The 14,647-nt window shown below is 40.5% G+C and overlaps 1 protein-coding gene and 1 long non-coding RNA gene across 2 annotated transcripts; both read left to right on the top strand.

Moving 5' to 3' along the window:
* The first annotated feature begins 214 nt into the window (after positions 1-214).
* LOC124283884 lies at positions 215-952 on the top strand. Its single transcript, XR_006900428.1, has 3 exons — positions 215-307; positions 404-498; positions 660-952. It is a non-coding gene; the product is annotated as an uncharacterized LOC124283884 (long non-coding RNA).
* A 729-nt stretch (positions 953-1,681) lies between these two features.
* On the top strand, positions 1,682-13,067 carry LOC124283878. The gene is made up of 11 exons (XM_046719907.1): positions 1,682-1,892; positions 2,285-2,958; positions 3,237-4,660; positions 4,794-8,041; positions 8,399-8,695; positions 8,954-9,070; positions 9,238-9,382; positions 9,579-9,715; positions 9,977-10,065; positions 10,808-11,946; positions 12,173-13,067. The coding sequence occupies exons 1-11, from the start codon at positions 1,682-1,684 to the stop codon at positions 12,447-12,449; spliced, it is 7,758 nt and encodes a 2,585-aa protein (XP_046575863.1). The 3' UTR covers positions 12,450-13,067.
* Positions 13,068-14,647: the final 1,580 nt, after the last annotated feature.

Genomic DNA, 14,647 nt, shown 5'->3' with positions numbered 1-14,647 from the left:
GAGCTAAGGCGAAACTTCGTGCTGCTGCTTCCTATTTCCACTATGAAAGACTTGGAGTTGGTTACAGTGCTTATCGGGACTTCTCTCACTCAAACCTCGAACATGGTGCCCAGTATTTTATAAATGCAAAGATCACCAACACTCTAGGATATGTTGCCTACCTGCCATCAACTGGGACTCTAGCTGACTTTACTCCACCTGAACCTGGTCCTGTAGGAGAAGTTGTTTCAGATGTGTTGACAGCTGATGGATGTAAGGCAGCTGTGACTCAAAGATGCATCGATGTCACCAAAGAGCTCAATCACAGGTAAAGCTGCCACCTTGGCCTTCTGCACTATGACAACATAAACATGTTAAAACATCCGAAGAGAATATTATTCTATTGACGTGATGTCTTTTACAGAAAAATCATTGATGGGAGTGCTGGAAGAACGGTTTTTGGAGGCAACAAACCTCTTGAAGATACGAAATACACACTCGCAAACAACTATATCTCAGGTAATCTACTTAAACACACATGCCAAGTGTCGCTATGAAAATCTGACATACAATGCCTGTGGAAGACCAATTGGGTAATGATTACATTTCCTTATGTAACTGTGGATAATTTGTTCTGTGTGGTTTGTTGTCATCGGTATATCTATGTTTACTTTTTACAGGAAACTGCGATGGCTTCCACGACGACGAAAGTGGTATTTGGGGCTACACGTGGGCAGCTGGGACGTCTGTGTGTGGGTCTGATGTCGTGAAGTTCACTGATCCTCACGCTCAGCTGCAAACCAGGCAAGACTGGACATACACCGGACTGGGCAAGAACCTCCATCTGGCTGATGGTCAGTACTATATCACCTTCCAAGCTATCAACAATGTTGTACACGGAGGAGCCTTGGTTACAACAGTGTGTCACTCTACACCTGTGACAGTTGACACTACACAGCCCGTTGTACATGAGGTAGGGATTTGCTGTTTGATGAGGATTTTGATATCTTGGGCGTCTACTTCAATGTATCGGACGCTGGATCGGGTATTGCCAGGGTGGACTTTGGTCTGGGCAAAACAAAGTATGATTTATTTGTTAGATCTTACAGCCGTCATCCCTTCCTGAACCGAGCTGACCCATACCTTGTGATAGAAGATCTTGGCTTGACACCTGGTGTCCAGGCTTGGGTGCGGATCAGAGCCGTTAATTCAGGTAAGGAGAAACCATTGACATAATAGACAGACACATTTAAAATTATTAAAATTAAATTGTAACTGTTCGTGAGACAAACATTTATAACATGTTATTGTTTGTTATTTATAGTGGATCTCTCCACTGCAAGCCATGGTGATGTTCCGATACTCATTGACTTTACACCGCCAGTCGTTGGTAAAGTTCTTGATGGGGACAAACTGCTCGAAGATGTTGAATACCAACATAACACTCAGATGATCTGTGCACAGTGGGTCGACTTCTATGATCCAGAATCTGGTATTGACAGGTATGTGAAGTCAATTATGTCCCAACTTCACCTTTGTCTGTAATGGCACAATGTACCTGTATGCATCTCGCACCAATATGGGAATGAAACACTTTACACATTTGCGCATGTTTATACCATTCGCATTGACGATCTAGACGAGTTCCAACAATAGAATGGTATTTCATCTGTCATAGTGATTGTTTAGTTGCTAAAGAACAATGTTGCAATATACCTGTACTTTCAGTTATCTCTGGGGTGTTGGAACGACAGCTGGAGCTGATGACATTCTTCCATTTACAAATTTTACGCATCAAGTTAAATCTGGGTGCAACGTCACAGCTCTGCACCACAATACAACGTACTATTCAACAGTTGTCGCTTTCAATGGGGCCATCAATCAGAAGGAAATTCTGGCAACATCTAATGGAGGTATGTTTGCTAATCGAACATATTGTTTTACGATGTCATAAGCTATATTTAAGGGTCCGTAAGAGGATCTGAAAGTGCAGAAGATAATCAGGAAATAAACCCATCTGCAGAACAATTTAGGACATGATAAAAAATTTGAATACACAAATGTACTGAGAGTTATTTCCCCTAGATGTGATGTATTAACATCCTGACAATGACGTGTGACATTTATTCTAGGAAAGGAAAATATAGCTGGTATTTTGAAAATGCTATAGCAAAATTACGACAATTCCTATAGACAGACAAAAGTGATGGTATACTGTTGTATAGTAGATAGTGTACATATGGATGCCGCAAAGTGATTTTACTCTGAAAGAATGGATGGGTATACCAATTGTCTTCTGTTTCAGTGCTGGTAGACGTAACGCCTCCATTGCGCGGGTTTGTCCAGGATGGTCCTGATATTGTGAATGATGTGGAGTTCAGTTCTCAGACAGCTACTATTGAAAGTGCCTGGGCCAACTTCACTGATCCAGAAAGCCACGTACAAGAGTACACAATGATGGTATATGTAAACGATGAACTGAAAAAGAAGTTCCATATTGGATCCAGGACCAGTTACACTGACCATACAATTGACACTAAACACAAGGACCATATCCGAGTTCAAGTCGCAGCAACAAATGGAGCAGGACTTGAAACACAGGCAGACAGTAATGGGTATCTGGTTGACGAGACACCACCCAACATGATGTATATACAAGATTCTCAGACAGGCAAATACCAAAGTGATTCCTCACACCTTGGCGTCAAGTGGTATTTTACAGATGAAGAGTCAGGCATCTTGGAATACAGATACACTATATTTGAGAAGATTGGCGGTCAGAAGAAAAGGTTTTGGCCAAAGGATGAGACATTTGCTGTCATTGAAGTTGAAAAAGCAGACATACAGTTGGATTCCCTTCCACTTACAAATGGGGCCCAATATACAACATCAGTCACAGCACTCAACAACGCCCTTCTTGCAACGTCAGTAGAATCAAGTGGTGTTGTTATTGACACAACACCACCCACAGTAAAGAAAGTGAGTATCCATCATTGTATAAACTTTATTTCGCAAGGAAGTATGAATCACCAATGATTAATTTTATTCTGTTTCCAAGACAGCAATCAGGAACAATCATGCATATTCAGTGTATGGAACAGTTTTCAAAACCTTTTGCAAGTTTATGAGCACACAAACTGTTCCTGTTGAGAATTTTCTGCAATATAAAACGTATTCATTTGTGCAATATAATAACGCATGCCTGAAGCAAATACACCTGTAATTAGGTACTTGAACAGTTGCTTCACGTGTTGTAGGTGCTAATCGGTCTCCCTGGGCAAGAGGAGGAGCTTGATGACTTCGGAAATGTAATCCACATGGAAGATCAACCGATGCATGTGTCTTGGACAGCTCGTGATCCTGAGAGTGGTATCTCTCAAAATCTGCTTTGTGTGAAGAACAATGTCATACAGTGCACTCGAAGTGAGCAGTTTACCAACTATGGAAGCACATCATCTGTAACATTAGAAGCTCTCAATCTTATATCAGATGAAAAGACTCAGTACGTTGTCGTTATCAGAGTTACAAATGGAGCAGGCTTGACAGCAGAAGCTTCATCAAAGCCAATACATGTAGAGAAGGGAAACTCCCCTGGAACAGTCTATGATGGTCGAAGTATCAGTGAAGATACAGATTTCCAGCAAGATCTTTCAAGTCTCTCCATGTCGTTCGATGGCTTTGGTAGTGATGCGTGTGGAATAACCGGCTATGACTGGGCGATTGGAACACAGCCATACCTGAGTGACATAATGCATTACACAAACTATGGACTTACGATGGTCAGCGACAGTTCAGGATATGCGGAAATAACAAATACAAACTTCAACAATGTGAAGTACTATGTTACAGTCCGGGCTATAACTGGTGTGGAATGTCCAGACTCGTACATCGTATCATCATCAAATGGTGTAACGGTTGACCATGAAGTTCCTGTTATAAATCAACAGTACAGAGGTCAAATGATGTCTTCCTCACTTTTGTTTTTAAACCAAACAACAACTCTACCAATATCATGGTCTGTAGAGGATGCAAATATCATGCCTGTGATATCCTGGTCAATAGGGAGCCTCCCAGTCTCTGGTGAAAAACACACTGTTAATATTTCAAAGTCGGGTCTTGATCCATGGGACATAAGTCTTTCAGCAAACAACACATATTTCGTGACAACATATGGCTCTGATATGGCAGGCAACACGGCATTAATGAGTTCACCGCCAATCACAGTTGATAAAACCCCCGTCTCTATTATTGACTATGAGTGTACACCTTTTGTATCAATGATGTCAACAATTGTCACTTGTTCTTGGAGGTTTTTCGAAGAAGTAGAAAGTACCATCACTAACGTATCAATCACAGCACGTACAGGACAAAGCAGCTCGCATATATTAGTGGTTAGCAGGCTATCGGCAATTGAGAGACGCTGGAGCTTTGACACAGAGTTAGTTTTGCAAGATGGAGTTTCATTCCTGTATATAACTCTGGAAATTGAAAATGGTGCACATCTACGCAGCAAATTCTTCAAAGAAATTGTCTTTGATCAGACACCGCCAGCCGACGGGGAAGTCTCAGTAGTTACATCATCTAATCCATCATCAAAACAGGAAGTAGTCTGCCAGCAACAAACAACGTACATGTCTGTCTTTGTGAATGGATTCAACGATCCCGAATCACAGATAGACAGGTGAATTACAACTTTGCTACATGAATAAAAACTCACAGTTAAGATTTATGCTAAAACATTCCTTACAGCCACGACATTTCCTCATATGCTATCGACTATGTAATCATAATGCTAAAACTGTAATATGTTTCAGGTATGAAGCAGGACTGGGAAGTGAGCGAGGACTGACAGATGTTCTTACTTTCACAAAAGTCACTTTGTCCAACGGACTGTTTGTAGTTCCAAACCTACACTTGGAATCTGGAGCCCTCATCTTTGTCACTGTCCGCATTTTCAACAAAGCCGGTCTGTTCACAGTGAAAGAAAGTAACCCGTTGGCTATCAGCCCAAAATCCTACCTAGTTGTTTTGGATGGACCAGGATCTGATGATGTTGATAGTCAACATGATCTGACGACCATTCAGGGAAGGTGGGGTTACTCTGATCCCTGTCCAGTGGTATCAGCAGAGTGGGCAGTAGAGGACATCACAGGGGAGATTATCAAAGGCTTTGAACAAACCCCTGGGAATGGTCATAACTTCTACAATGATGAATTGACATTGGAGAATATGAAGACATATAGAGTCATTGTGAGAACCACTGATGCCCTCAACCGCACCATGATTGGGAGATCTGATGGAGTGATGGTCAAGATTCAGCCTCCAGTTCCTGGGAATGTTCGAGATGGCATTGCTTCTGACATCAACTACCAGCTACCTACAAATTACCTTGCAGCAAACTGGGATCCGTTTGGAGAAATGAATGATTTGGACCCATCACAGAAAATTGAATACTATGAAGTGGCTGTAGGGAATGACAGAAGATATAAAGACAGGAGATCCAATGTTCATTTCTTTGAGAATGTTGGTCTCAACAGAAGTTATGTCTTTAAGCATTTAAATCTAACCGCAAAAACAGTAACATATTACATCACAGTGAGGGCATACAGTTCTGCTGGAAGTTATGAAGAATCTTTTTCAAATGGAATCCGAGTTGGATTTGGAACAGACATCGTGTCGGGAGATATCGAAGTTGCTGAGTACCAATCCAGCACCAGTGAAATACAAGTATCATGGTCTGACTTTATATCTGACTTTAACATTCGGAAATATGAAGTTGCTGTTGACACTGAAGAATACACAGAGTCAAATACAAGCTTGGAATGTCAGGCTATTGTCTTGCAGCCACTTGTGGCATTTGAGCCTGTCAACAAAGACACAATCAAAACCATAAAGGGTCTTCATTTAAATCATACGGAAGTTTACTTTGTCCTTGTCAAAGCTGAAGATGAGGCAGGGATATGCCGGATTGCATCCAGTAAAGCAATTACAATTGATACAACACCACCTGAACCAGGACAAGTGATCATTGATGGTGGACGGTCATCTGGTATTCTATATGCCACTCAACTGCACTCTGTACATATAAACATGACAGGATTTACAGATGAAGAAAGTTCCATAGATTACTACACGGTGGCATTATTAGGGGAACTTTTCTGCTCTGATTCAATGTCATTATCCCCCAAAGACAAAGACGTTTTACGTTCTGTTACTGTTTCAAATTCCGATGCCCACTTCAACGATCTCATGTTAGACACAACCAGGCCATACTATATACAGGTTACAGCAGCTAATAAGGCAAGTTTGAAGACGACTGTGACAAGTGAACCTATTTTAGCAGATTACAACCCTCCAGTTGCTGGAAACATAAAAATTGGGTCAGATTGGAGGTACAGTTCAAGGTCTTGGGGCGATACGAACCTGTTACAAGGCACAATTCTCATCAATACCAACATACACGATTCAACATGTCAAACTGAAAGAGAACTACTGAATAATGACTATAAAAAGGAAATAATGATTTTGGATGATGTCTTCCAATCGCACGCTGTTGATATTTTAGATAATAACCGTGTCAAGATATATGCACGACTTGACCCGTCGCTGCAACTGTTTGAAAAAGGAGGAGTCAAAACAAACCCAACGCTACTGACAGAAGGCAACTATTCATTTTCTCTTCAGGCTACAGCACGACACAACGTTTCATCTATGATAGGTCTGATTCAAGAAAGTCTTCCAAATCCTGATGATATCTTAATGGCTTATGCAAAGATATTTATAGATAATTGCAATGGCAGTGCATGTTCTAACGGCGACAGGACTGTAGTAACTGATGACGAGAGTTGGAACCTTGGCGTTCTCGTGACTATGAATAACATCTCAGAACCCATAATTCTGTTCTGGGCCAAGGATAAATCCAGAATCAAAGTTCATAATGTCCATGTAGACTTTGATCCAAGTTTCTCACTGAACGACTTTTCTCTTCAAGCAATAAATGATTCAACACCATCAACAGATTCGTGGGATATAAATCTATTCATCAACGGCCAGTTGAAGGGTCAACATGCTGGACTGAACATTCAAGGATACGTTGTCGCCTCTGTGTTCTCCTGGAACAATGATGGATATATTCCACAAGTGGATGATCCGTTTGACCCATTCACAACTAACCTACTCCTGTCATCACTGAGACTACCGCTCCCGCAAATACACCCATGTAGGTACGGACGGGCATTTTATGATTCACAGAGCGGGATCAAAGATATTTCCGTTGGTCTGTCAGATTCTCAGAACACAACTGCAAACATAGTACCTTATACGAAACAAATGTCATTTTGTGTTCCTTGCAAAGATCTTTGCAAAGAAAGTTGTGGATTTGAAGGTTCCTGTTCCAAGAGTACAGACCAACCGGGATTATCAGTAAGGCATTTCGAACTCAGCAACTTGACACTGATTCCCTCTCGGATGACTGATCGAATTAACTACACTGATTCCCAAGCCAGTGCCTACTATTTTGATGTGAAAGTAACTGATCATGCTGGTTATGAAAAACAAATCAAGTCTAACGCAATCATCATTGACACAACACCCCCAGTGGTGACTGATGTCACTTGCTTTGATCCGGAGTACTCGCTGTATGAACCTGCACTCTACATTGGAAATGATCATGCTGTCAGTGCTAAGTGGGAGATATCAGAGGATTTCAGTGACATCAACACTGTCTTTGTTGGAATCGGAACAAAATGTGGACTAGATGATATTGTTCAAATACCCCTTCAAAACAGACTGAAGAATGTAACACTGAATTCAACAAACGAAAGTCTTCAACAGGATCAAAAGTATTTTGTCGGCGTTACCGTAATAAATTCTGCTGGTCTCAACCACACTGCATGCTGTCCATTTGTCATTGATATTAAATCTCCCACAGTTTCCTCTACTGAACCAGTGCCACTGTTTGTCTCAGCAGACGATGTAGCCGGACTTAACGTTTCACTTACTGAGTACAATGATCGAGTTGGAATCCAGTGGGATGATCCTCATAATGATGTGGACTATTTTGGTGAGACAAATGCTGACTTATTGTTTCTTCTTTGTACCTAAATGCATATGTAATATTAGATGATACAGTGTCAAAGTTGGTACAGCTGAAATGCTCGATCACTTTGGGTTTTTTCCCTTTAAAAGTTTTGCTATTGGGTCGACTGGACAGGTGTTTTGAAATGCCGTACTTCTATCTATTTCGTACCTACGCTGGGATCCACCAGTCTCCGGTTTGAACCCAATACGTCTCCTGATTATGATCCTTGATTTGTCAACCTCAAACATTGTGCATGGTTCAAGGTTACCATCTATTTCGAATTTTAAAAACGTTTCATTTTCCCACAGCTATGCTTATGTCATTTAAATGATGTTCCAGACTGGCAGCTGGCGAGTGAGGATTCAGCAGACGAAATATATCCAACAATGCGAGTCGGTTCCAACACAACTCGACGTGTCGAGGTCCTGAAGGGAGATATAAGTCTTTCTCATGGCGCTGTCAACGCTTCAGTGTCTGAATTCCTTAACAGAAACTTCTCTGATGGTCTTAAGAGTGCCGACTTCAAGAATAGTCCTCTCATGCTGGAACCAGGCAAATGTGTCATCCAAACCGTGACTTCTGTCAGTAGAGCTCACAAGAGAAAGGATTTGACGTCACAGAAGACCTGCATTAAACGTAATGTCTTTCTTTAGGTGTATGTTGATATCTGTAACATATTTCAACACATTATTCAGCCTCTGCTGATTCCGGGTAATCAACCCGGATGGCTTATGGATTAATAGCATTCACTGGTTTGCCTAGTCCAGATTCAGTTATAAACAGCTTTTGCGAAAATATTGCTGAGAGGCATTACAAACAACATTTTATCGTTCATATTAAATGTGCAATCAGTTACTTATTTACTTATTATGATGTGACTTTTGTATTGTGCAGGCAAGAAAGACATGATTGTGAGACAGGGTACAAACAAAACACTTGTGATTGACGGCGTTGTCATCTCCGAGTTATTGGCAAAGCACAATCACTCTGTTTGCACAATATCGGTGGAAGGTAAGGTGATCAGATGATTAGACAGTAGCGTCAGTTCCGTCAAGCACAAACTCTGCAGTTAATACTAATGTATTTACATGGTTTGACCCGTCCTAAATTTCGAGACAATTACGGTATTTTTTCTGAATGTTGTGCAATATGTGCAATGTACCCATACTGTTGTGTAGTTTCCAGTGGCGCCCTAGCGGTCGGTGTATTGAGCAAGACCGATCAACACATGGCCTACGGTGCTCCAGCCGCCGTGGATTATTCCCCTTACATCGTCAGCCCCGACATCACCTCGACACAGCTGTCCCGGTTTCTCACTGGAAGGTGAAGTATTGTGTTTTTGTTTCTGAAGCAAGTGCCTGTACACATATCAGAATTGACAATGCACTGTATTTCTGTTCACATGAATCACGGGATATCAACACCACTTCTACAAAAATGTTCTCATCCGCAGTATGACATAGTGTAGCAAATAATCATTATTTAGATTTAGGCATGTTCATTTAATTTGTTTTTTCAGAGTCTACAATTTTGTTAGTCCTGCATTCTACCTGTCGCCGATCAGCAATGTACAACTAACAGAAGACATCAACGTTGATTTGCCAGCATCCCCAGCTAATGAACACCAGGAATCAGCGATCATTCTGTGGGACTCAGGTACAAATACGACTGTATAAAACATTTTAAGCATATCTGCGTTGTTTCGCATTTTGAAAGGAATGAGTTGGTATGGTGTTACGCCACTTTTAACTATATTCTCATTTTATGGCAGGACGGCCAAAATGGGCTGAAATATTTTACCAATGGGGAGTCGAAACCAGTTTTTTTGCGAATTCGATCATATCCACTAGGCTATCCTGCCGTCCCATTCTGAATATTGTTCATTATGATACTAATCGAGTTCCTTTCTGTACACAGGTGACAAGGTCTGGCGCCATGTCAGTGAAATCTGCGGTATTGTCCCTTTCAAGAGCCGCGCCACCACGCGTGATCCTCATGCAATACAGGTGAGTTATATATGTCGGTATGCACTGGTGCATATATATATATCTGTTTGGGCACCTTATGGTATTTATGTCGAGGCCAATATACCATCTGCTCCAATTTATGTCTCCTACGTGTCTCAGTTGGTTCATTACATTTTAGAACGTGCATATTATATGCAAGGAAAGACTCAATCTTCTTACTAAAAAATATAAACATGAAGAATGAAAACGTATGGCTTCACGTCAAATTTTATACCATATGGGTAGGATAAAGCAAAGGAATGTGTTATGCAGGTTGGTGCTATTTTCAGTATTCAAAAACATGCCGTTGCCGTTGTCTGTTGGCTTTTGAGTCAGAGTTCACCATCGGGAATAGGGAAAATTACTCGGACAATAGTCATTTTTTAACAAAAGCTGTTTAACAGCGAGGTATTTGTAACCGTAAGGTACACTGGATCCAGATTGCGCGCCGTAATCGCTACTTTATTTTTTGCTGAACTTACTGTAGTTTAGGCTGTGTTGAAACTGGACCTTTTTGAGGGATGTCATGTACTGTTTGATATCGATCTGCACGTGTGATAACCTCTATCAGATCTGTCTTTACCAATGTACCTTTAGGTTTTCGGGCACATTATCATGCTATAACGCATGTGGTATACTGTTTAAATCTCCCCTTTATGACTATGATAGTATTGATAAGTGGCGGATGTAAATTGCCTATGCCGATCACCTAATCATAATGAACATATCACTTTGTTTTCAGATCTGCAATTTAGTATTTAAGAGAAGCTTGACAAAATCAAATACACGTGAGAAGAGGGCAACTCATCCTTTCTCGAGCCCAAGAATGTTTTCCGGAGCAATTGTGTCTAAACATGTGAACAATACACCTCCCATCATTGACACCAGTGTTATCCGATGTGTCGAGGACAGCTTTGTGGAGCAAGTCATCAAGTACCACGATCTGCAGCATGACAATTTAACATTTACATTAGAAGAGCATCCTCATCACGGTGAAGCCAACCTCACAGCAGAGGGAATGCTATCCTACCAACCAGAGAAAGATTTTAATGGCTATGATAGTATTCTCGTAAATGCAACCGAGGTATTCATACTTGATCTGGGAATACAACCAGCTACATTTACCAAGAGAATACACATCAACGTGTCAAATGTTAATGATCCACCTGTCACTTTCTACCAGAGGGACACCCAGTCACCAATACCATCATTGGTTGAAAGTATTCACAAGGTATATGTTGAAGGCAATCTAACGGATCACTCTCTGGGTTCGTTTTGGGTCGCAGATGTTGATGACCCTGAAGATTTGACAATCATTCAAAATAATGTAAGTGGTCTGGCAGCCAACTTTACACTTACACAGGTTGATGCGGCTGGGGAAGATGGAGAGACATACAGAAACATGTCCATGATCTACACAGGGAACACTATCACCAAACATGACCTGAAGCTGAAGACCCTCAAGGAATTCCACGGGAGCATCCAGTTCTCACTGCTCGCTGTTGATGCGAATGAGAGCTACAGCCACGCCCTGTCCATCCACGTGTTTGTCCTCATCAACCCATGTTACCATGGTAGCTGTGCTCCAAGAAACCCGTCTTTACCATGTGAACATCCAGGCAGAGAAAGCAGCTTTCAGGCCTATCACTGTGAATGTGTAGCTGGTTATGAAGGACAGTTCTGCGAGAAGGAAATCAACGAATGTCTGAAGGCCACCTGCTCCCTTCTGTATGATTGCGAAGACAAACTAGCAACCTATGACTGTGTCCTGAACATCCCGAAGATTCTTGCTATACTTGTCTGCTTTCTTCTGCCCTGCTTAGGTGTTACCTTTTACATAAGTCGCAAGTACAAACAAATTAAACGCCGATCAAAGGTCTGGTAAGTAGCATTTTCACTTTTACTTTAGCTTTTCTTTTAAATTATCGCAATAGACATGATAATATCTGATTTTGGTTTTTTGTCTGATTAGGCAGATCCGACAGTCATATTTTGTTTATAGTTTGTTTTTACATGTTGCATACTTCACATTAATAGTATCTCAATACGTGTCTAAATGTGCGTTTTTTGTGGCGTCGATATTTAAGGTGTACATTTTTGTTTGAAGGAATTTGCCAGACAACACTCCAGATACACAGACGAATCCTGTATACCTAGCAAGATACACATCCACCACGGAAGAAGTAAAGCAGGAGACGACTTCCGGGTCGCCTTTCAGCAAGAAAGAAGTAATTCAGGACAAGAAACCTGCTGCTTTTCAAGAGAATGGCAGAAGCACGCCTGCCTCGTTCATGGGTCCAGGACACGCACGCATGCCTCACAGGAAAGCAAACTACTCCACCCAGTGGAGCTCAGATAAAACCCTTCCTAGAGTTGTTGATTGAAGCAACAGTATCCAAAGTGTCGAATTTTGCAGTGTTTGCAGTGTAGATGTTCTAATAAAGGCTAGGCTTCTTTTGTAACTCATATTAGAGGAACCCGTATTGGCCTTTGTGTGAACTTTAACATTTCTAGTATCAGTATTCGAGTATTTACTTCAGATACTAATAATGCGAGTGTGTGTCTTTGAGTTAACGCTATCCATATTTCGAAATATTTTATATATGTATCTGAAATGGAAACCATCTAAGACACGAAATATATTTCATTAAGAAATAAAACATCTATATGGACAATTTGAAAGTGTTAAAATTAAAGCTATTGATAACCTGTATATGGATAAAGACTTACTTAAGGTCATATTTATAATGTCCATGAGAACCAAGATTGCTCAGATTGCCCTATGTATATTGAGATGAGTGTGAAGATGTACAAAATATAATCCCACCATTGCTAGAAATTGTTCATAACACATATTGCCTTTTTGCAGATTGAACCCGTGTTTGACAAAATGCTGTTGATAATATTGATTTGAGTTATCTATATAATTATATTAGTTGTCAACAAAACCGTGTGGGTGCCAATCTGACCCTAAGGTTTAACTCAATAAATATTGATATCGCCTTCTTTGTTATTATCTTGATTTGATACCGAGCATGGTTATAATCACCACTTGTTTTAATAGGCTACCATTACTATTAGATCATGCAATGTTATTTTTCTAGAAAAGACTGTTACCAGAGATCTATAACCAACTTCTGTAGAAGGATGGACTGACGGAGAATCGTACAAAAACTGATTAAATGTAATCAGTCCTAGCACATCCATAAGTGGCTATTCAACATTGCCAGCATCAAATTGAATATTCAGCTTGAACTGAGGGAGACATACGCTACCTTTATTACAATCAATAGCAATGACTTGTAACAATTGCATACAGTTTAATTTATCTGAAAGAGCATCATCGTTTTTCCACTACATTCTTCTTGTAGTCCAAGAGGAGTTTCCACATATAAGTACTTAAATTGGCCAAATATTTGGCTGGGTATCTTGCAAAAAATCTGCAACAACAAAAGAACTCCATTGTCTTGCTCTCTTTTTGTTGGTAGACAGTGACACAAACAATCGAGGGTCATTATATTTCAAGGTCAGACAGTCAACACAGAATGTGCGCTTACGTTTAAAACGAAATATGAACAGAATTTCTGCTGATCTTTCATCTTATTTTCTGCTTAGTGGATTTCGGCTAAATCTTCCTACCATCGCCAGCGGCTGAAGGGATGGTGTAAATCCACCTAGGGTCCATGCAGGTAACCAAAGTACTCTAAGTCCCCATGGTTCCTAGTATGGTGATCTACCTTCAGTTGTTGGCGATCTATAGCCTGTTTATATATTGTATTGTCCTCTATAGTTAAAGTATTTTCTAACTAGTTTTAAATATATCTATCTGTGATAATCTAGTTGGTTTTACTGTCCTTTGTCGGCAGATATTTTAAAATGATTACCTTGTTTTCATCGCTATATGGCTGAAATATTGCCGATGCGATGTAAAATTTTAATTCACTCACTCACTGCTTATTGGAGCTATACAGCAGAACTTAATGCTTGAGTGCGGATATACGTTGCGTTTAGCATTATTACGATTATGTGTTAGCATGATTTTGGACGAAAGCCTCACTCACTGACTCACGCACGACTAATTAACGTCTGATGGTCATAAACTGCTCTTGTATAATATACACGTTTGTTCAAAAATGTTGATTCCCAGTATGAGATGAAGCTGATTTCTCAAGTCTTATGTTATATGTATTTATTATGAATTTAGAACTAGTTTTAGTCACGATATGGCTGAAATATTGCCGATGTGAAAATCTCACTCACTAACTCACTCAAGTCTTATGATTACGTAACAGGAGAGATCCGCCTTCTCTTGTGAATTAATTGTATTCGATCTTCTAGTCAGGGCGATATAGCGATGGCCCGAATCAGCCGCCATACCAAGGACTGTTCGTCATTCGATTTCTCGGAAATCTATATTCTCCGGGAACGGTGACTGCGGCTGAATATACTCTTCTTTTGACATGATCTGAACACTCATCTTTCAGTTGCAAACGCCGTGAAAAGAAATTCAATGGATATTTTTTCCCACCCGTGCGTGTAGAGGTTCCTTTCAACTTTCGTTCACAATCAATGCTATGCATGA

Source organism: Haliotis rubra, unplaced genomic scaffold, assembly GCF_003918875.1.
Source record: "Haliotis rubra isolate DU_JTF1 unplaced genomic scaffold, ASM391887v1 Scf1097, whole genome shotgun sequence".
In the NCBI taxonomy this organism is placed as follows: Eukaryota; Metazoa; Mollusca; class Gastropoda; order Lepetellida; family Haliotidae; genus Haliotis; species Haliotis rubra.
The sequence above is the reverse complement of the archived record's forward strand: the minus strand, read 5'-3'. Positions and strand labels throughout refer to the sequence as shown.